This window comes from Rhipicephalus sanguineus, unplaced genomic scaffold (assembly GCF_013339695.2).
Source record: "Rhipicephalus sanguineus isolate Rsan-2018 unplaced genomic scaffold, BIME_Rsan_1.4 Seq289, whole genome shotgun sequence".
Taxonomy (NCBI): domain Eukaryota; kingdom Metazoa; phylum Arthropoda; class Arachnida; order Ixodida; family Ixodidae; genus Rhipicephalus; species Rhipicephalus sanguineus.
This window is the reverse complement of record NW_023614947.1, coordinates 30,428-54,233: the sequence shown is the minus strand read 5'-3', so window position 1 is coordinate 54,233 and position 23,806 is coordinate 30,428. Positions and strand designations below refer to the sequence as shown.

Here is a 23,806-nt window from a genome sequence, read left to right as displayed (position 1 = left end):
AATAGATTACCGCACAACATGAAACCTTCGGTCTTTGAAGAAATCAAAAAAGAAGCAGAAAAGCTGTTTGCAAATGCGTAGCTCGAGGTGCGATGAGACGCTCAGCTGGTATGCACACTTCCACAGCCTTCAAACACCTCTGGTAAGCTGCCCCAGGGCTTGTAAGTCTCTCCGGGATCTCTCAAGCGCTTGCAGACGATTTCTCGAGACCTTGGTATGTATTCAAACAGGTACACTGTCCTGGGAGTCAGAAAACAAGTAGATCAGTGACTTATCAGAAAAAATATGGCACAGAAATGTTACCGTTATCATTATTATTACGATCAATGTTATTATAACTGTTGTTGTTTTTACAGGCAGAGCGCTTGATGGCTATCTCACTTCCGCCGCGGTTCAGAATGGTATTGCAGGGTGTTCGCGATCGGTCTACGCTCATCTTCTAAACGCGGTGCATTTCTTAGCGAACCAAACGCACTTTGACGTCTATCTATCTATCTATCTATCTATCTATCTATCTATCTATCTATCTATCTATCTATCTATCTATCTATCTATCTATCTATCTATCTATCTATCTATCTATCTATCTATCTATCTATCTATCTATCTATCTATCTATCTATCTATCTATCTATCTATCTATCTATCTATCTATCTATCTATCTATCTATCTATCTATCTATCTATCTATCTATCTATCTATCTATCTATCTATCTATCCGCCTACGTCTTTGTGATCTCAAGGCCGTTGCGTCAACTGGAGATATGCCTTAGTGTTTGCTTCGCATTTCTTAGCGAACCAAACGCACGTTGACCATATCTATCTATCTATCTATCTATCTATCTATCTATCTATCTATCTATCTATCTATCTATCTATCTATCTATCTATCTATCTATCTATCTATCTATCTATCTATCTACGTCTTGACTCTCTCGTGGTCGTCTCCTTAGCTTGGTACATACCAAAACTGGCAGAGGAGGACGTGAATGTATGGTGAACACGATTCGCAAATCGAGACATGAATAACGTGAAATCCCTGTCTCGTACGACATGAAAGCATTTCCACCACCAACGTGAGCCACATACCCGCTTACCGCGGCCCATGGTGGGCGGGTATGCGCCCCAAGTGATTATCAGTCTATATCAACAAAGGCTTTTGCAATCTTAGCACGATCGTGTGGAGGAGTCAGTGTAACAGAAAATGATATGTAGGGGTAGGCGGTGTTGTCGATTGGTTGAATCTCGCAATGGAATTAAAGAAGAAAAATGTCACAGTTTCGCCGCAAGGGCGAAGCAATGAATGCGATAGAAAGAAAAGCGGCCCGTGATGGACGCGCTGCTAAGCTGCAAGAACATCTGCCCCCCGGCAACAACAACCGCGCGAACAGACAGCGGAAGGGCGAGGTTCTCCCTGCGCAAATATTCGATGAAGCGAGCGAGCTGGCCGACGACTTTTAAATGCGCCCGTTGCGCTCCTCGCGCCATCTCGCTGGTAATGAAGAAACGCTTATAAGCGCCTGCCTTCTCTGAGTCCTGCCAGCGGTAAAGGGTGTGTATATAACGCTTGCCGTTAGCTACCTGAAGGATCTGCGCTTTGTGGCGTAGTGGTTAGCGCCACGCGCTGCGGAGAGAGAGGTCGCTGGTTCGATTCCGCGCTTCGAAAGCATTTTTCTGAATTATTTTTCTTTGGGACTTATATATATATATCGTCACGTGGTTGTGACGTCGACGAAGACAGCAGTCGGCGTTTGCAGGATGAAACTGTTTATTTGGCCGAACTTGTGGCCGGAAAATGAGAACTAGAACTACAGCAATACACGCTGTACAATGATAGCGGCGAACAGGGCGTCGTCCGTCGATCAACTGACAAGCAGTCAAGCGCGTCGGCTTTTATACAGGCGCTATCGAACTTTCCAGCGATATCGCTGGTGGCGGCGTTATCTCTCGACAAAGCTGGAACATTCTCGTGCGGCGCGCAACCTTAACAGATTGTTCCAAAACAATCGCGAAGCTTCCTACACATCACGGCGAGGCCTGCGCAGCGCGTTGCCCACAGTCTTTGTGGATGAAGCTTACACTCATGAAATATAAGACTCGCGGCAATGCCCCCCTCTGAAAAAGCATCGTCCCGATGCTTAAAAACAGAACATGAATACATGCAATACTAAAGAAAACTAATAAAGAAAGCAAACATTAGAGTCCTCAGGTGCCATCTTCGGAAACAGCGCGAGCACACGGGACAAGAAAGACAGACAGGACTTTGCGCTGGCTAACAACATGAGCGTTTATTTCGTGCGAACACATATATACGCTTCCTTGGAAATAGATAAACAAGAGAGAATGAGGGAAAGGGAAAGGGGAAGCCCTACGCCTGCGCCGTGACTAATGCATGAAAAAGCAAAGATCAATCACGGAGGTAATTAATCTCCTTGTTGGTTAGTGCGATGGACGGTGCGCCTACACATGATGGCCCGATGGAATGAATCGTGAACGCTTCATATATTTCCCGGGCGTGGCAGTCACGATATCTGCGTAAGATACGCGTCTGATCGAAACTCGGAGTGCAACCGCACTCCGAGTTTATCTATTTCCAAGGAAGCGTATATATGTGTTCGCACGAAATAAACGCTCATGTTGTTAGCCAGCGCAAAGTCCTGTCTGTCTTTCTTGTCCCGTGTGCTCGCGCTGTTTCCGAAGATGAAGCCATGCCAACAAGCTCAAGTTGACACCCTCCTCAGGTGCGCTAACGAGCATAGTACGGTTTAAGGCGCACCACATGCACGACCTCGGGTCGAGCTCGGCGCCTCTGGGAGTTCGTGATGCCGTCGGGGACAACCTCGTAGTCGAGTGCGCCGAGACGTCGAAGTACCCTGTACGGTCCGAAGTATCGTCGAAGAAGCTTCTCGCTCAGTCCGCGTCGTCGTATTGGCGTCCAGACCCAGACACGGTCGCCGGGCTGGTACTCGACGAAGCGTCGTCGAAGATTGTAGCGACCACTGTCGGTGTGCTGCTGGGTCTTGATGCGCAGGCGGGCCAGCTGTCGAGCTTCTTCGGCACGTTGTAAGTAAGCGGCGGCGTCGACATTTTCTTCGTCGGTGACGTTGGGTAACATGGCGTCGAGCGTCGTCGCCGGGCTCCTTCCGTAGACCAACTTGTACGGCGTCATCTGCGTCGTTTCTTGGACGGCCGTGTTGTAAGCGAAGGTCACGTACGGAAGGACGGCGTCCCACGTCTTGTGCTCAACGTCGACGTACATGGCGAGCATGTCGGCGATGGTCTTATTTAGACGCTCGGTGATGCCATTGGTCTGCGGGTGGTAGGCGGTGGTGCGGCGGTGGCTCGTCTCGCTGTCCTTCAAGATCGCCTGAGTTAGGTCCGCAGTAAAGGCGGTACCTCTGTCTGTGATAAGGACCTCTGGGGCGCCATGACGCAAGACGATGTTCTCCACGAAGAACTTGGCTACCTCGGAGGCACTGCCTTTGGGCAAGGCCTTTTTCTCGGCGTAGCGGGTGAGGTAGTCAGTCGCTATGACAATCCACTTGTTGCCGGAAGTCGACGTCGGGAACGGCCCCAGTAGGTCCATCCCGCTTTGTGGCGTAGTGGTTAGCGCCACGCGCTGCGGAGAGAGGGGTCGCTGGTTCGATTCCGCGTTTCGAAAGCATTTTTCTGAATTATTTTTCTTTGGGACTTATATATATATATATATATATATATATATATATATATATATATATATATATATGCGACTTTTAACAATTACGCGGAAATTGTCATGGAATGAACATATAGATAACGTCTGCACGACAGCCTATCAAAAGTTGTACATATTGAGGAAAAAACTAGAACATGCATCGCGTGACGTAAAGCATTTTGCATACACCACCTTCATTAGGACGATACTAGAATATTCAGCCGTTGTTTGGAGTCCCTATCAAGTGACCCTTAAGAAGAAGCTGGAAAGAATACAGAGACTGGCGGTACGTTTTATTTGTTCAACGTACCGAAGGAATCGGTCACGCTGATGTTACAGAGATGCAACTTAGATTCTCTTAAACTACGGAGAAAAAAATATAGGCTGAAAGTATTTTTCCAAATAATTCACGATCAACTTAAGATTGGCAAGCTAAAATATTTACACGACCCAGGCAAAAGAAACCCCCGAACTAACCACGATTGCGTCATAAAACCATACCGAACAAATACTGACACGTTTCGATATTCTTTCTTCCTGGATGTCGTAGAAATGTGGAATAAACTACCAAACGCTATTGTTGTTTTAAATAATGTCACCGACTTCGAAAATGCTGTGAGGCGCATTTACGAGATTGTTCAATGTGATTTTTGTTCAGTGCCAAATGATGTAAGCGACCTCATGCTCATTGTAAATATTTTGAAAAATGTCAGAGAATTTTGAATTGTTATTTTTTTATTGAAATTTAGGGAAATACCTGTTTTCATTGTGAAGTGCCAAATATAACGCATATTTATGTACCTTGTACATTTTTATGTATGTGATTGTATTGTCCTCTCTGTTATGACCCTCTATGAGGGTTGACAGTATTAATAAATAAATAAAATAATAAATATATATACATACTTATACATATACGGTGCATGACGGCGGCGAAAAAAACCAGCCGAGACTGTTCATATAATCGCTATCGCAATAAAATTCGGCAGATTCCACGTACCATGGAAATCGATGTTATGCGAAGCATGCGGCGGGAACGTGAATGTGGCGTAATTTTTACATTGAGCGAAATGTTCCGAAATGACGCTAAAGATATGTGCAAACGGTATACGCACGCACATATGTTGGAGAGTCACACATGTGTTATTTAAGCAGTTGTTTACAGCTGCGTAACGGTACCAACAGCAACATGGGTATTAACAACACCAGATGCAGTAAGCTCATATGTAGTGCTTGTACTTCTTCGTTATGATGGAGAACGCACCTCTGTTTCACGAACCCGTGTGCATGTGTGGAAGGGGTTCTTGAGAGTTCTCAGGTAGATGGCGGCGAGCGGAATCTCTTAGTAATTGTGATTGATGTGCGCACAACGCAGACCTCACCGATTCCGCTGCTTGTATGAGTGTTTCCGTGTCTGGCGGCCGGCGAAGTGGGATGCGGCCTACGCTGAAGTTGCGCATCGCCGCGATATTATACGTGCGCACGCCGCCAAACCTGCAATGAAGCCGCTTGCTGTGGACGACACATTGGAATCCCATAACTGCAGTGGGCTCATCGCTCCAGGTTTCAGAATGTGCTCACACGCCAATTTCTGTGAGCAGAGCGTCTTTTTCGAGGTCGTGCACGTGCGTGTGCACGGACTGTACGTTGACAGCGGCGAGCGTGAGGCCATTGTTGTGGTTGTGGCACCGAATGAAGGTGGTAAACCGGTCCAAGACAATGTCTAGAGGCCTGTTTGCTAGCCGGGTCATGCCGACAGACTGTATCGATTGAACCGGCGACATGTCGGAACGTGACGTCACCTTTTGAGTTGGTGGGTTATAGGCGTCGAGGCTGGTAGCCCTGGAAAGTGCTACGCAGACCAACTTCAGTGGATGACGCTTATCGTATCCGAAGACTACTTGGGCGTATGTAGCCTTTTGTGACTTATGTATAGTTATGGCGTTTGCTTGCGCAAGGAGGAACTGTTCCCTCTTACACCAGATATTTTTCTGGCGTATGTCGTGGTTGCGGTGGTTCGCAGTCCCACGGGCAACCACTTCAATTCAGTTGAGGGTGTGGGGTGTGATATGCTTCGTCCTGGGTGGGACGACAATGCCTACCATGGAGGCTAGAAATTCAAGCCACAGTCGCAAGAGGTTGCCCTGTTGATCACGCTCGATGTACCACAAGGTGCCTGCCCATGTTTCCATTAACGAGGCCGTCGCTTACGTCAATGTTGAACGTGGTCATGTAAGGCTTGCCGATGCTCAGATAAATTGAAGCCGGCAGGCTACCTATGTCGCTGTTAATGTTAGTGAGTCATAACATTTCTTTTTTCCTCAAAGAGACAAAACAAGGAATATGCGCAAATACCTGGACTTATTGAATACGAAACCACGCCATTACTATTCACTAAATGAAGTTGTGACAGATATTCATACACGTCTCTTTTAACGGCAACCTGAGTGACGCCATCTAGGAAAAAAATCACTTTTGAAGCATTAGTAGATATGTGTGTATTTTCTTTTTAAACGAAATTACCGATCGGCTGTCTTGTACTACCGGGGTAATTGTGGGATGTGCATCCAGTATTGAGGGATTATATGCGCTAGCTTTTGTGTACCGTAGTTCGTCCGCATTCTTTCACTGCAATATGTTATGCGTCTAAAGCTCTATGTATGCTGTCTTGGAGAACATGCATCGTGAAATGCGACCGCGTTAGATTTCAATTAATCACATATAATTGTCGCTCCGTCCGTAATTGACGTTCCGTCGAACAATGAGCTACCCTTGGCATTCCTTGGCAATATTCATTGGCTTTCCTCGGGATTATTGTCTGTTAGTTCTCATTATATTGTGTCTAACAGAAAAACGAGCCCTTAAAAGTCATCTTTCCTTCCTTTACACGCCAGTGTACTCCGCGTGCCTGGTAAACACACGATATGAGCCCAACTACTGAAAGGACACAAAGACGTTCAACAACCTCGTAACACTTGGCTCAAAGCGAAAAATCCGCCATATAGGTTACCACTGCGTAACCGCTTCGCATGAAAATGAGTTCCACATACATGGGATCTGGCGAATTTTTTTTTATGTTAGCACAACACAAGAAACACATAGAAAAATGGCCATACATGGCGTCGCTCTAAAAAAACGCACCGCTAGCTCGCCATACGGTTGCATCACACACCACGATGACAATCTTGGTCTGTCATTTCATTTCCTGGATTTATAGGCATCAGAACAAACGCAAAGTGCCAAGTGCCTTTCAGTATTGAACCAATCGTTGAAGTACAGCCCCTCATGTATGACTTCATTAATTTTTTATGCGGTGCTTTTAGCTAAACAGGCGTTCGGCAGTGTGCACCTGTGAATAACAAGACAGCCATGTGTAGTTATTCAGTACGCGTTATGTCCGCGTAATACGAGAAGCCAGCGTATGCGCGATACGTTTGCTATCCTTCGCCCCATTCCCAGTTCTCCTTATACTTTGGAGATAAAGATAATAGAGGTTCCCAAATGGTACGTTTAAGGGGTTTAATGTCCAGAAGCGACTCACGCTATGACAGACGCCGTAGTGGAGGTCACCAGAATTTCGACCAGCTGGGGTTCCTTAAAGTGCACGGAAATCGCACAGCACCCCATTTCGCCTCAATCGAAATACGACCGCCGATGATGGGATCGAGGGCGTGACTCTGAGTCAGCAGCGAACACCGCCACTGGGTCACCGCAGTGTTTCTGTTATAAATGCTTTTTTATGTACGAGATGTATGTGCCTCGTAACTGCTCCAACCCGCACACCGTGGCTATGCTAGTATGGAAAAGCGCGGCATGACAGTTTAAGGCAGCCTGCATAAACAATTATGCCCTGCATTCACTACATCGAACTTTGCCGAGTAAAGCAAGTATCTGCGTAAGGGAAGTTATCAGTGTTGTTGAAAAGGCTGGTTGTAATCGCTTTGCGGTGCATTATTAGAATTCAGGACCCCAGGTTACAATTCCTATTCAACTTTGTTTTAAGTGAAAATTCCTCGCAACGAATAAAAGATTCCGAAGACATAACCGGCGCAAAATTACCAAAAAAGTAATCGAAAAAAAAATGAACAGGAGTTTTTACTGACCTCCCGTCGTCCACTTTTACGTGCTGCTTGATGAATGAAAGGAGCCGATCGCAAAAGAGCATGCATTTGCCTTCCGACCACATTCCCTGTAATGAAACGAGAAAGACAACACATATTTCACAAGTGGCACTCGTAGGACAAATAGGAGATGTAATGCGAAAATGAATTAGGGCTAAACACGTTGACTACGAAACGGAGTATTTTGATAACCTCTTATGTAGATTCCCTGTCGAAAATGGACTCCAGGATCCATGATTGATTGTGGTAATGGGTGGTGGCATATGGTGTATGTTATAGAAAGGGTCGCTGTCAATAGCACGATGACGCTGAGGTTTCTAAATTGATACAAGTTTATGTTACATAGTTACAACTGGGTTAGGGAGCTGAAAGAGGATACGTCGTCTGTCGTTGTTCGAACGACTCTGCTCGGCCGCCGACTCCCAAGAGCCGCCACCCCATTTCTCTCACATTCTTGTTAGCCGCGCCGTCCTGCCCAGCAATGTGCGATACGAGCCTGGTCATAATCCCGTCCACAGACAGACTGCGCAGGTGACCGCACCACACCACCTCCCCCGTGAGAAAGGTGTCGGCCAAAGACACGACGACGACACGAGCGAAAGAGATCATTTTGAACCGTGTATGCTGTAAGATGCCGGCATGTGATGACGGAACGCAAAGCGGCGTTCCAGCGTCAAAACCATTCTACCTCACGTAAATCTGTATTGAAGGCGATGTAGAAAGGACTAGTACAATAAACAAGAAAGAAAAAAGGTCGTATTGAAAAGAAAAAAAATGCTTCTGCCACCAGGATACGTGCCACCTCCTTAACCACAGCCAAGCTCTTGGCTGATCCCCAGCCACTGCGCCACGCAAAATGACTAGCCAACAAAGGAACAAGCCATTTCGCTTCAGCTTTACGCAGCCACAAACTTCTTTCTCAACCTCTACCGCCACTCCAGATACAGACTTCTTTGTTCAGCGTGCCAAGGAAGCGCGGAAGCTTGCGAGCCAAATGCATTTTGCCGCGGCAAGGCCAGGATGTCAGAGCTTTAGAATACAAGAAGGGTGACCTAGTCTGGATTTGGGCCCCTATACGACCACGAGGCCGCTCAGAAAAATTGTTGGGCCGGTATTTCGGACCCTCGCGTGTTCTGCGTCGCTTAGGCAAAGTTAACTACGTGGTTGTCTCAGCAGAGACATCACGCCACTCTCGTAGACCACGTTCATCTGATATGGTTCATGTAACCAGGATGAAGCCGTACTATTCGAGCTGACTGCAAGTTACAAACTTTGTGGGGCCGAGCCTGCCCTCAGGCCCATTGGATTTCTTTTTCTCGTTTATTTTATTTTATCCTTGTACTGTTTAACTCGTCGCTAAATTTTATGACTCAGCATTAATTTTTGTTTCAAGCGGGGGATCCAGACGATGCCTCTTTTTTGTGGGAAGAAGTCAACGCCACGCTCTAGAGGCAGTAGAGGTCGAGAAAGAAGACGGTGCTGGTCGCTGTGGCCGAACGTAAACAGGGAGCCAGTCTCCTCTAAGGCGAACGCCTTAGATACCTCATCAAACGCTCAAATTGACCGTCGGCGTCGGCGTCCAGCGGCGTCGGGCACAGCTCTAGTGATGCAAAAGCTCATCATCACGTCATGATGCTGTCTTCACATAACATTGTAGCTTGGTCAAAGATGCGCCGATCGCGGAGGCAGTGCGAAACAGGTGAGGCGCATCCGATCCTGGAGGCAGTGCAAAACACTAGGTGCGCAAAGCTTTCGGGGGCGGCGGGACAGGATCAATAATTCGACTGAGAAGAAAAAGTCACAGTTTCGCCGCAAGGGCGAAGCAATGAATCTGATAGCAAGCAATTGGAATGTCATACGAAGAACGAGAAGCAGCTGCATAGTTGCGGCGTGCCGCTGAAGCACAAAGAAAGACGCCCGAACAGAACGCACACTCATGCACAGGGCAATCGTGAAGTAACAAATGTCGCAGTTGTTACGTCTTTGTGCTCGAGTAACGCGCTGCAAGTGTCGTCAATGGAGAATCAGATGCTCTTAGATATTTATTCTTTTAAACTGCGGCGCGTGGAGTGACCGCCTGCGTTTCCTGCACACGGAGGCGTCTGATGCAAGATGTGCCCGGTGTTCACTGTTTGTTTTTTTTTTCCTTCTACAACACGAGTGTGTACGGAAAAGGGCCACTTTGTCGTGCGCATCTCAAGGGCAGTTTTCAAAGTGAATAAAAATGAGGAGCGTTCCGTGATAGGAAACACGCTCAAGCTCCTCCTACATTTTCTTATCACCAGCGGTAAATGGTGTATATAAATAGCTCGCCGTTATTTCGCCGACGCATGCATGGAACATGGTTGAGTTGTCTAATGCAGTACGCTGAGGAGCGAGAGGTCCATGGTTCGACTACCTTATGCGGCCTTATGGGCTTCCTCGGCAACCAATACAAGTGCACTTGCGAGGAACCCACTACGCTATAAATCATAATTTTTTTCAAGTAGGGAAGCAGCCACTATGCCATTTTTCATCATTCTGAGGAGAACCGTGGTACCCGCTAAACATCTGTAAGGCATTATGTGCCTGTAAGGCATTAACGCTGTGCTTGATGACGATAAAGAATTATGAGCCCTTTGTAATGGGTTGGAAGCATTCAACAACCCACTCGTTGCGCAATTCGCATTGTGTGACGCCTGGTTACACAATTCGCGTTGTGTGACGCCTGGTTGTTATTCTACGCTTCTACCACGCTATATTACATATGTTAATTTGAAAAACGGCAGGAAGTGGAAGATGGAAGCTTGCGATGAAAAAATCCGTAAACAGGGGGTGGTCGAGCCGACGTTTCGACAACGGAACTTGTCTTCTTCAAAGCTAGAACTTCAAGGCTGGAACTCCAGCTTCAAGGCTGGAACTCTCCAGCCTTGAAGCTGGAGCCGACAAGTCCACTTGTCGAAACGTCGGCTCGAGCACCCACCCCCTGTTTACGGATTTTAGGGGTGGAGCTCCTTATAGCGAGACCTGGTCGGTTGTCGATCGTCGATCCATCCGGCGTGCCCCGTAGTGTTCCCTTATCGTACAATGGAGGACGCGTCCCATAGAGATGCATGTAAACTGCAGTTGGGTGACGATATACTAGATGGCGCTGTACGCATTCTGTGTCGTCATCTCCATTTCTCGTCTCGTTTCCGAGAGGGCGCTGTACCATAGACATGCGTACAATAGGCGGCTGTGTGAAGGCACGCTAGATGGCGTTGGCGGTGCAGCTGCTCTCCGATTGGCTGCTGCGCGGGGATCTCTCATTCCCCGGACTGTACGAGTGCGCTTGCCGGATCGTGCTGCTTGGCGGACCATGGACGACGAGGAGCGCCGGGTGCGGAAGGCCGCTGCGGCTCGTGCTCATCGGCAAGATCCCCAGGTGCGAGCTCGAGAGGCCGCCGCGAAGCGAGCGCGGCGCCAGGCGGATCTCGAGGCGGTGTGCGCCCGCGAAGCCGCCGCCAAGCGCGCGCGGCGTCAGGCGGATCCGCGACGGTGCGCGCCAAGGAGGCCGCTGCGAAACGTGCGCAGCGAGAAGCGTACCCGGAGACGTCGACGGCTCGTGCTACGGCTGCAAAACGTGCGCAGCGAGAAGCGGACCCGGGACTGCGAGAGCGGGAAGCGGCTGCGAAACGTTGGCAGCGAGATTACTCGCTGGGCGAAACCACTGAAGATTTCACGGTGTAACCATGATATTGCTTCAGGAGCTTCGCCCCGAACTCTTCATCATTCACCACGTGGATATGCTGTGATTTTTTATTGCGATAGCAATTATATTGGCAGTCTCAGCTGGATTTTGCCGTCGCCGCCGTCATGCACCACATATGTATAAGTATGTATATATATATATAAAAGCCCCAAAGATAAATAATTCAGAAAAATGCTACCGAAGCGCGGAATCGAACCAGGGACCTCTTGCTCCGCAGCAAGTGGCGCTATCCACTACGCCACGAAACGCAGATCCTCCACGTAGCTAACAGCGAGCGTTATATACACACCCTTTACCGCTGGACGGACGCAGAGACCGGCAGGCGATAATAAACGTTTCTCCATTGCCAGCGAGATGGCGCTAGGAGCGCGACGGGCGCATTTAAAAGTCGTCGGCGAGCTCGCTTGCTTCTTCTTATATTTGCGCAGGGAGAACCTTGCCCTTCCGCTGTCTGCTCGTGCGGTTTTCTCATGGTGAAGGGAAGAGGAATGTTTCTAGCTTTCACCGTGATATCCGCGCTCATGTTACGGAGCGTACGAAAGTCACTCGAGCCAGGGGCGTAGCCAAGGGGGGGGGGGGGGTTGGGGGGGTTCAAACCCCCCCCCCCCCGAGATGTTTCAGTTTTGCTTGCGTATATAGGCATGCACACATACAAACGCACGCACGAACATACATGAAGTATGGTTGAACCCCTCCCCCGAAAAAAATTTCTGGCTACGCCCCTGACTCGAGCTTAAGGGACGCCGCAAAACGAACAAACAGAAGATGAGCACGAACAATCAAGTGTCACAGCTCGACACTTGAAGCACGCTAGTTTCCTTCGCTGCTTCGGCCGCCTTTGCAACAGGAGCGCTGTTAAAACTGAGAGTATCCATTGGCGAGCCTCACTTCGTATAGCATTAATTTCTTGCTATCGCATTCATTGCTTCGCCCTCGCGGCGAAACTGTGACTTTTTTTTTCATATCTTAGTGTGGTTCGTTCCCGACATGAATCCTGTATAGGGTCTTTTTGCAAAAGTTTCAAGCACCGGCATGGTTCTGAGGTAGAATAGTGGGCTCCCACGCAGAGAGCGCAGGTTCGAACCCCTGTTCCATCCTAAATATTTTTTCTTATTTCGTGTTACTTTCGCGCGATTGGGGTTACGGACACCGGCGGTGGCGGCGGTCGCGGAAAACTACGGTGCCAAAAACGGCCGTTGAAATAATCTCATTACAGCTTTCGCTGTAGAAGTTCGGTCTTTCGCGGTCTGTTTCTTGCGCTCTTTGTCGTAAGAACTTCATACTATGATTTAAGTGTAAAGTGCGCTGGTATCCAGTAGCCTAGTTCAGACAAGCATAACTCACCTCAGCCATTTTCGGCATGTCATTGACGTCAATATCTTCAATGTTGACCAGAATCCCATGTTCGTTACGGTATCCGCACAGCGCCCTAGGTACGCCAGCCAAGCGGCACTGGGCCCACCACGCCAGCAACGCGTGCCTGCGGAGGCATCGACAAGATGCCAAATGACAGTATATAAATTTCGATGCATATTTAATATCCCAGTAACTTCTCTTTTAGCTAAAAAACTAAGCTTCTTCACGCAAATGTATTGTTCCGGATCAACAAGGGTCCTCAATATTTTCACTGCCCAATAGAAGAATATTTCAAAAAAAGCAAAACATGGCTGATCCCTCTGCCATAGGAATCGGTATAACACGAAAGTGAAACGTGACTTCACAGACGTAGTTGAGCGCCTAGCCATGGATTGAATGCTATAGCAACAAATTGTAATGTCACGCGAACAACGGCAAGTATCTCGAAACTTGGAACGCGCTGCTCAAGCAGAAAGGACGCGCGGAAGGAACATACACAGGTTGAGCGCGAACTGTCACAGCTGTAACTTATTTTTGTGTGAGCAGCGCGCTCCTTTCGCAAACGCGGCCGCTGCAGTGCGCAAAGTGACATTCGTGCTCTCAATGCAAACTTGTGGTGCTTGTGGTGAGACATACAAGACACAAGACATACAAGCCACCGTCATCACGAGATAAGCGCGAGCACAAGCGACCACGCCCTGAAGAGGCGCGCACTCATCGCGACGCGTGGGGCGTCGATCTTTGAAACGCGCTCTCCGAGCCCTTCGCGCCATCTCGTTAGTGATAACGAAAACACGCTGATGTACCACCGACCTCCGAGTACCGGCACCGGCAAATGGTGTACATAAACAGCTCGCCCTTAGCATGGCGAAGAATGTGCCGTCTGTGGCCTGATCGTTTCGCGCCGCGCACTGCGGAGCGAGGGGTCGTAAGTTCGACTCCCGGTGAAAACTTTTTCTTCGTTTTTTTTTCTTTGCCACCTCTTAGTCTTTATATTTCACAACGTCATATCCGTGACGGAAATACGTCAGTGGAGCCGTGGTGGACCCTGGCATAAAACACTTTCGTGTTAATAAGTGCATTTGTGTGAATTTTTAAACAGTAACCGATATAGGTACATTTCTGTAGAGTCAGTAGAAACAGCTGTAAAGGCTGAGAGAATCTACTGTGTGTATCTGAGGGGACGGAAAGGGGAGGGGAATTCACAATTTGAATGACGAAAAAATATCTTCTGTTTCGTATGGTTACATTAGTAACTTGATATTCTTCTTAGACAAGTTAATTCGATGTTCCGTTTGGGGCCCACATATGCCCAGACAAAAAGATTATATACAGCCTAGTATTAGACCTTCCACAAGGCAGGGTGAAACCAAATAAAAACAGCAAACGAAAAATAATGTAACAACTGCAGCCACATTAAGTAGAAAAATTTACACCATCTCCCGCTAATGGGGACCATGAGGTGATGCGAAGCCGGAGCACTTGCACGATCGCGTTCCGTTGGCGTTCGTTGGGCATGCTACCGACCTCGCGTCGTGGAACGCGAAGAGGGACGCTACGCGCGTCCTATCTTCCATCTAGCCTGGCCGTTAATTCTCACAGGGCGAGCGAGGAACGCGGTCGACAGGCGGGCGAGAGGGGGGCAGCGTAGTAGAGGAGAGAGAAGGGGAGGGGACGCGCATGCGCTCGAGCTCATCGCGGCGTTGCGCAGGAGAGAATTTCGGCATGTCTAGCCCGCGTTTCAGAGGAAGAGTGGAAAGGGGGAGGGGGGAGAGGAAGTGGGGAGGGGCGTGGGAGAGGGGAAGGGGAGAGGGTGAGTGGAGAGGAGAAAGCGGGAAGGGGAAAGGGTGAGTGGAGAGGGGGAAAGGGGAGAGGGGTAGAGGACAGGGGGAATGGTGAGGGGGAGTGGAGAGGGTACGCGCATGCGCAGTAAAGGTGGTCACGCCGCACACCACCACCACCGGATTGAGCTCCGCCTTAAGATATTTGGCATCTAAAAAGGGAACAAGGCATGGCAAATATTTTCGGCGATATTCACTGACGAGCTCACAATGCCTATTCGCATGGCCTTGGAAAGAATCGAATTGTGAGGGACATCAAGAAGGGGTGGGCTGTGGGAGTTTCAATCGTTGCGCAACTATAGGTGAGGAGACGATAGACAAAAAAAACAAACGAATCTTTTCTTTTTACTGAAACGATAGTTCTTCCAAGCAAGTTTTAAAGTGGTGTAGTGTGCGAATACAAGAAGATTGCCGCTTATTTGACTGCTACCAATGAAACAAAATGACTGCATTGGGGCCTCCAATTAGTAGTGGCGGCTTGGCCTAGCTGCTTATCCATAATTAAAGCAAGGTAAAACACTACGGAGGAGAATCAAGACTACGCACACTGCATGTATGTCACCTGTATGCGTCCTAATACTTATCATAGCACTTATTTATTAGCGTCCCTTGCACAAAACAAAGAACAGAAAGAAAAGCGGACGAATGGCGAGGGTGAGGCAGTCGGTGTCCAGCCATTGCAGGTACGGCCACTCATAAAGTTAGTGTACTGAACTGCGAGTCCCTCAAATGTTTTCGCGTATTGTTGCTCTGTGTCCTACATTATTGACGCTTCCTGATGTTTAAAATATGTTTGCTGAATTTGGTAACTGGATTAGAAAACCCGCTGCTTTATTCCGTGTTGCTAATGCGATGTTGGCGCTTTTATATAGTGCCACGCCCACTTCTTGTTTTAGTTTGAATTATTCGGGTTTGACCAGCAAGGACGTTTATCAACGATCGACGCTGTCCGCAAAGCAGTGTTCGAGAAGCTTCTCGATTGTAGTAGATTGTTTTGTTAAGATTGCGCGCCGCACGAGAATGTTCCAGCTTTGTCGAGAGATAACGGCCCCAACAGCGACATCGCTGGAAGGTTCGATAGCGCCTGTATAAAAGCCGACGCGCTTGACTGCTTCTCAGTTGATCGACGGTCGACGCTCTGTTCGCCGGTATCAGTTTATTGCTGTAGCTGGAGTTTCATTTTCCCGGCCGCAAGTTCGGCCTAATAAAGAGTTTCATCTCGGACGTGCTGACTGCTGCCTTCGTCGACGTCACGACCACGTGACAATAGCACCACCTACTGCTTTTTTTAGAAATAACAGGATTGTGAACATCGCGGCCGTTATTCGTGAAGCAGAAGTGAAGCAGCGCAATAGGGAAAGGAAATAGCTATGTGCAGAAAAAGATTTTTCATTCATTCATTCATTCATTGCTTCAAGACAATTTACAACTGTCTTAGGGGACGCAGCAAAAGGCCCGAAAGGTGCCTGACTAGGCTACGTCACCCAGACAGCAGCTGCAGCAGTGCGATATCTGTCATTCACGTTTGCATAACTGCAGGAACACATGAATGTATACGTTCTACGGCTTACAGTGTGTTAACAGTCCCTGAACCACTTTTCTAAGTAACTATCGAATGACCTCAGTATCAGGGTTGATTGCCTCACGAATCGATTGCCTCACGAATCCGTCAAGACAGGGCGGAGTTACTGTTATTTGTCGCACGCTTTAAGCCCTTTGATCTCTAGTTCCAACGAGAGCGCTGGAAGCTACACAAGAATATATGGCACGGAGGAAAGAAGTTACAACAGCGTGCTTCATGACCTTCAGCGCGTATGATGAAACGCGATCGCTCTCTTCCTTTGCCATTCCTCTGAATGCAAGTGAGGCTACTCTGCGATGTTTCTCTGTAACGCCACTCGTGATTAATGTCGGCTATTGGCCAATAAATAGCATGTTATCTGCAGTTCGACGAAAAAAGGTCACAGTTTCGCTGCAATGGCGAAGCAATGAATGCGCTAACAACAAATTGGGATGTCACATGAAGAACGGAAACCTGTTTAAAACTTGCAGCGCGCTGCTCAAGCACAAAAGACACGAACAGAATACACACAAGAGGAGCGCGAACTAACTCTCATATCTCGACACTTGCAGTACGCTGCTCAAGCACAAAAAAGACACACGGAAAGAACGCAAAGGTAAACACAGGACGAGCGCGACTATCACAATTGTTATTTCAACTAGCCTCTACTTCGGCTCTTCCAGCTAGCAGCTCACTCCTTTGGCAAACGCTGCCGCTGCAGCGAGCGAAGTGAGCTGCGCGAGGTCTACACCTTCAACGCAAACTCTGCAATGAAAGCACAAGGCGTACAGCCCCCCTCCTCCGCACCCCTCAAGAGAAAAGCGCGCGAGCACGGGCGACCACACTCTGTATGTCAAAGTACATGTCAGAGGCGCGTATCCCAACTCCGGCAAAGCGCGAGTGGGGCGACGACCTTTAAAGAGCTCCCTTCGCGCCCTCTCGCGGCTGTAGTAAATACGCCGAAGCACCTCCGAGCTCTGCGTACCGCCAGCGGTAAATGGCGTATATAGGTAGCTCTCTGTTAGTATGCTGACGGACGTATGCTGCGTGGTGGAGTCGTCAAACACAGCGCGCTGCGGACGGAGGGGTCGTAGGTTGGAATCCCCAGTCGCGCGCTTCGGAAAATATTTTTCCTGAATCGCTTTTCTTTCTGGCTTTTATTTACATATGGATACATATACATATGCAAAACATGACATCGCCGGCAAAACGCCGCTGAGAGTGTCCATATAGCTGCTGTCGCATGCAAGCGCCTACAGCTCCGAAGAGAGTCAGCACAGGCCCTAGCATGAAAAGAGCGCGGTCGATAAAACGGAAACTTCGCGCAGCTCTAGCAAAATTTCATTGCCTACCGTGTACCCAATACGGCAATATTTTTTTAATTTGTTGCTACTCCCTGATTTTCGTCATTTTTCACGCGTCTGTATGGCGACTTTTTCTTCTGGGCAAGTCCGTTCGACAATCGCTGTGTGTGTGAACGCTGTCTCGCACTGAAGGAATGACACAGAAAGCCTCATTCTTTCACGCGACATGGCAAGCGCACGCATAAGTATTATGTGCCTAGCTTCTTAACTTTGTTACATGTTTGCATATTTTGCTGCAAATCATTCATATTGATTTCCGAAATGATGTATACTTTACATTATTTGATGATATGCATTTTGGCTGCCTCGTTATCTGGTAAGCATATGGCAAGTTGCGGAAAGAGACAATCATTGCACAAAATGTCAACCGCTTTCAGCAAGTACTTATGCATTCATTTAGAAATAACACTTGAGAATTTAACTTTGTGCGTGCACTGATCGCTGCCACATGAACCCACAACGCGAGAAAATGCGCATCCGAAATATGTCCCGAAAACACTAAAATTCCCATTCTTCCAATTTCTGCATAACGCCAAGTTAGCCAATCATGGCAGTTTTAGACACCAGTTCAAAGAATTCCACGGACGCTTTAACTGTTCAGAAGTTTGTTTCGCTTGTGCTTAGGCGAGCAAAAGCGGTCGTTCCCCGTGCACTGACTTCATCGTGGCAGACACGCACCTTTTGAAACTCTCCCGCCGTGCATCCGTTGAGCCGCCTTGATCCCGAGTCACCTTGAACTCTACGTAGCTAGCCGTGGATCCCGGCTCGCATTCAACGGAGGGGTCCACCGCTTTCACTTCGGCACCAAGCACAATAGAGTGCGATCCGAGTTTGCTGCGGAGGATGACGGTGTAAGCCTCCGATTCCCTGAGCAGCTCGTCGTCATCGGGGACAGCTCCAGGTTCCTCTGCGGTCCAAGTAAATGCCGATATGGCTCAGCGCAAACTTACATTCTTTGCTACATATTAAGTTTTTTTTTTTTAGTGATATGCTTTAAAGGAATGGGTGGTGACATTTCTGAACAGGCCACACCCCTACCCATGACAAACACAACAAGCACAAAGAGTGCGAAAGTGGGAAAACACACCAGACGGTCCACAAGATTTGCTAAGTTCCGCATACGCGTAAACGCTTAACGCACTAACATGCACAGTGTTTCTCAGCCATGAATGCCTCGGAAGCCTCTTGTGGACCGGTTGAAGTGGTGAGGGACCCCTTACAGCGACAGCAAAAAGATGGAGGGAGGGGGGGGGTCATAAATTAGCACGACATGTAGCATGAAATCGGTGCGTTTCATTTCTTCTTGGCAAAGAAAGGTCAATTAAAGTGCCACGTCAATTCGATCTCAACAGCTTGACAATAAGCTGTGCGGTCTGCAGCCACATTCAACCTTTTTCTGGCTATGTTTGCTTTTCGAATATACAAGGCCAGAAAAAGTATGCTGACGTGCATATGACGTAAAAAACTGCAAAAAAAGCTTTACGGCTATCTTGTGGAGAAGGGGAAACATAAGCCAGCTCCACCGCAGGTCGAAAATGCTATACTGTGAAGGATACGAAAAGTCAGAAGGGGCCGCTGTCAAGGGACATAATGTGCCTCCAAAAACGCGTTTGTGTGTGTGTGTGTGTGTGTGTGTGTGTGTGTGTGTGTGTGTGTGTGTGTGTGTGTGTGTGTGTGTGTGTGTGTGTGTGTGCGCGTGTGTGCGCGTGTGTGTGCGCGTGCGTGCGTGCGTGTGTGTGCGTGCGTGCGTACGTGTGTGTGGTGTGTGTGTGTGTGTGTGTGTGTGTGTGTGTGTGTTTTCGAATAATGGTTTCGCGGGTCCCCATTTGAGAACCACTGCACTAACACACTGGCGAAGCAATATAGAATGCGCAAAGGAGCCTCGTTATATTAGACAAGCACCAAGGATTCGCGCGCCGATTATTAAGGCGAAAGCCCTAAAAGTCAGTCAACAAACCGCAGGAAAGTCATTAGCGCGCAATCGGCGCGACTTCCGGTACTGCGTGGTGCTGAACGGCTTTCCCATGATCTGGAGTTCTTAAACGTCTCTTTTAAATGCGAAGCATTTCTTAGCGAACCTGAGGCACTTTGGCCGTTTCTATCTACGTATCTATCTATCTAGCCGCCTACGTCTGGGCGCTCTCCTGGTCGTCTCCATAACTTGTAATATACCAAACTTGGCATAACAGGGGATCAGTGTATGACGAACACGATTCACTGGTCGTGACACGAATAACGCAAAATACATGTTGCGTACGTCATAAAACCCTTTCTCTCAGTCACGTGTGGCACATACCCGTAAACGAGAGTTAATATTATGCGGGTATGTGCCACAGGTGATACAGAGTCTCAGCCAACACAGTAACGGCGAACACACGTACACTGATACCCAAGGAAAGTGACAATAATAATAATTGTTGGGGTTTTATGTCCGAAAACGGTCATATGATATGAGAGACGCCGTAGCGAAGGGCTCGGCAAATTTTGACCATCGGCTATTCTTTAACGTGTACCGAGATCGCACAGAACACGGGCATTCAGCATTTTGCCTCCATCGAATTGTGACCGCCGCGGCCGGGATCGAACCCGCGATCTTCGGGTCAGCAGCCGAGCACCTTAACCGCTACACCACCGCGGGGCACGCAAGAAAAGTGAGGAAACTGAAGACAGAACACCACTGGAAGACGCTCAACTACCATCCACTCGTCCACGTGGTCCGCAACGTGCACCACGCGGATTACGCAAAAACCGGCGTCAATGCTTCCTACAATAAATATGCGGAGAGTACCAGGCATCTCATCATTACCGGTGACTTCAACATTGATTTATCAAGACCCAACAACGCTTGATCTTTATACTGCGTGAAACACGGATTAGATGTGGAGAGGGCATCAGAAGACCTTGCTGCCACGTCCACGAAAGGAGGCATCATAGATCATTTCATCGTAAGAGGAATCCAGGATTTCCACCAGCTGCACTATATCTCGCACTTCACCACACTTCGACTCCTCATAACCGCGATCACGAACGGATCCGATTAACAAGTCCCGTCCAGCTGCTGGTGCTGACTGATCACGGTGATGATGACCTTGTTCACTAACTGTCAAGAACCCCTTCTATACACATACACACGGGTTCGTGAAACGTGCGTGCGTTCTCCGTCATCAAAAAAAATATAAGCATAACAACTGTAACTGTGACTGTAACGTACGAGCATTGCGCCTGCGCGTGCCACTCGGCCGTGCATTTATTTGGGGAAGCTTTCCTGAATGAAGCTTAGTTAATAGTAACGCCTGTCCTGTGCATCTGTGTTCCTTCTTTCTCATGTTCGGATTCGCGCTATCCTGTATTGAAGAATATAAGCACTACATATCAGCTTACCGCGCCTGGTGTTGGTAACACCCACGTTGCTCTTGCCATCGTTACGCAGCTGTAAACAACTGTTTATATAATACATATGCGACTCTTCAACAGATGAGTGGGCGTATACCACTTCCATATTTCTCTAGCGTCATTCCGCAACGTTTCGCTCAATATGAAAAATTACACCACAGTCACCATATCGCGCATGCTCCGCATAACATCGATTCCCACGGTACGTGGGATCCGCCGATTTTTTATTATACCGGATGATACGCAGCTAGCTCCCCTAGCATACCTGGCCGGATACCTCACACGTGCATGTGATGACAATGTACGGACGAATACATTGAGATTTTGCACTGTTTGCGGGCTTGCTTCGAACGCTGCGCTAACGCATTGTTCAGTCCAGGCCGAGGGTGTCTCAAACCCTGCCCACTGCGATTTCGCATTCTTCGAAATGCTATCCGTAATTTGTTAGCTAAAAATGGGCCCCTATTTCGCAACTCTGCTCCCCCTTTGCCCTCTTTTAAAGACTGAAAACCAAGGATAGGGTACCGGTCTGGCATGTACTGAGAACCAGGTCAGCGCGGCGAAAAAGTTTAAGCCCTGACCAAGACAAGGGTTTCGTCATGATGGGGTGCGGCCACTATAACTGTCCCCACTAGGTATACGTGTATGGCACTGTTCTTTCCGCATGATATTTATCTGCCCGCTGTAAAAAATCTGGATAACGTTTTTGCTTTGTTAAGCCAAGTAGGCAGGGTATTCGATGCACTCTTCGCTGCATTGTGCTTTTGATGCAATTTCTTCTTTTCTTGATTTCATTATATTGCAGTTCATTTGCGAAGCGTGAAAGGTTCTCCCACAAGAACCAAAGCCATGTGGCGGCATGTATGAGTTCATAAAGAAGATTGATAATGGACGACTTCGTTTTCACCGGAGATAGTGCTAATTTGCAAGCTCGCACGTGATTTTTTGAAGTCCGGAGAAGTGGAAATCTGTGTAAACTTCCTCACTCAGCCCTCCTCTCACGTTTTGTAACATGCCCTGCACTACGGTGTGGTTCTGGCAGCACACCAACCACATCTGTGATGTCTTTCTGCTTCGACCACTGAGAGCCAACCAGAATGGGAACTGTGCAGCGTCTCGCGCTAAAGCTGGAACACAAGCCCCTCTGCAGAAAAGTGCTGCGCCTTCGAGGCCATGACGGCATATCACCCACTCCAATTTCTTTATTTACTTTGCAACACAAAATTATTGTGCTGTCTGGAGATTTCTGCGAGTGGAGATTTTCGTTTGATTGAGATACGATTCATTTTATGCACAGAACCTTGAATTTGCGCGTTGGGCAATATTCAAATAGCAGAAAAAACATTGTGCTATTCAAACTGCTGAAATCATCGTGCAATATTCAAATAGCACAAAAGCTCGCAATAGCGCTTTCAGGACATTTTGCAAAATAACTTAAAAGACATGTATTAATCCTGAGACGCGGAGACGGGACAGGCCTTGTCATTAAGGCTTTCTAAGTTTCAAACATGAGGTCAAAGTTGGCTTCCGCAGAGAAGGGCAAACTTAGTCAAGACCAATCCGTCGCCCGCAGGAAAAAGGAAACCATTTGCATCAGAGAAAATTGCCTGTTGTAGCATCAAAGAATGCACTGAGCGGGCATCGAACTCGACGTGTCCGCTCGTAGCACTGCGAAGCGGACACAGCGAGCCTGCGAGCGCCAGACGCGCACCGTTTCCTCGGCGCAAACTGTCCTTGACGAGTGGCGCGGCGGTGGCAGTCAAGTGAGCTAGGTCTCTCGTGCTGTTTGCGGCACACGCAGCAGGCCGCACTAGGGATGGTAAAATCGATGAACGATTAATCGATTAATCGATTAAAGGTCCCCAATTATTCGATTAATCATAATCGATGTGTGCATTTTGATTAATCGAATTAATCGATTAAAACTATTCGATTAATTGATTACGGAATCCCCCACTCCCGTCCCCAACCTCGCCCCTTGGCCGGAGCGCATGACTGCGAGGCGCGCTATCCTGAGACGCAGACCCTGAACGCTATCCTTAACGCAGGAAGTTGCAAAGCCGAATACGACTACTTTTTCTGGTTCTATTTGGGATGCCCTCGATCGCGCACTTCTACGCAATCGCGTTGCACTGGAGTACGATCCGATGAACTAAATGCCTTCTCAGTTCAATACATACTATAAAAACCCTGTAGTCGATCGCCGCACCAATCCGAATTCACTTGAGACTTGGCACAGCATGCGAACTGGCCTAGATGATGTGTTTGACGTTGCAATGGAGTATTTGCAAATTCCTGCAACGTCAGTAGCATCCGAGCCCCTTTTTCGCATGCTGGATGTGCGGCGCCCCAAAGGAGGTGTCGGTTGTCGCCCGAGCATCTCGGGCAACTGACATTTCTTCGCTCAGTAGAAAAAAGCATGTGGTTCGGAGCAGCAACCCCATGAAACAAAACAAAAGGGGACTGTTGAGAAAGTAAGCAGCACGGCGATTCGCCAACTTTCAAAAAAGATAAGCTTATTATTTTCTGTAAATTTCATACGTGCCAGCGTATCGTCTTGTAGCTTATTTTGTTCGTGTTTGTTTTTTGCCGCGCTGTTTCATCGTGTTGCCGCATAAACGCATGTCTGCTTACACTTGATAAATGAATAGTTTTCGTCCCCTGTAGCGTCAATCGCAACTCTCTTTATATTTTATTCAACCCTCAGATTTTACTCGTTTCTTGTGTAAGTGCGGCTTTGTAATA

General features: G+C 48.1%; 1 protein-coding gene across 1 annotated transcript; it reads right to left on the bottom strand.

Moving 5' to 3' along the window:
• On the bottom strand, positions 1-18,602 carry LOC119376940 (decapping and exoribonuclease protein-like; the record flags this gene model as incomplete). Its single annotated transcript, XM_037646600.2, has 4 exons — positions 1-240; positions 7,799-7,884; positions 12,891-13,026; positions 18,347-18,602. Coding segments are annotated over 4 exons (617 nt in total), but the record flags the coding sequence as incomplete, so codon positions are not given.
• Between the last annotated feature and the right edge of the window lie 5,204 nt (positions 18,603-23,806).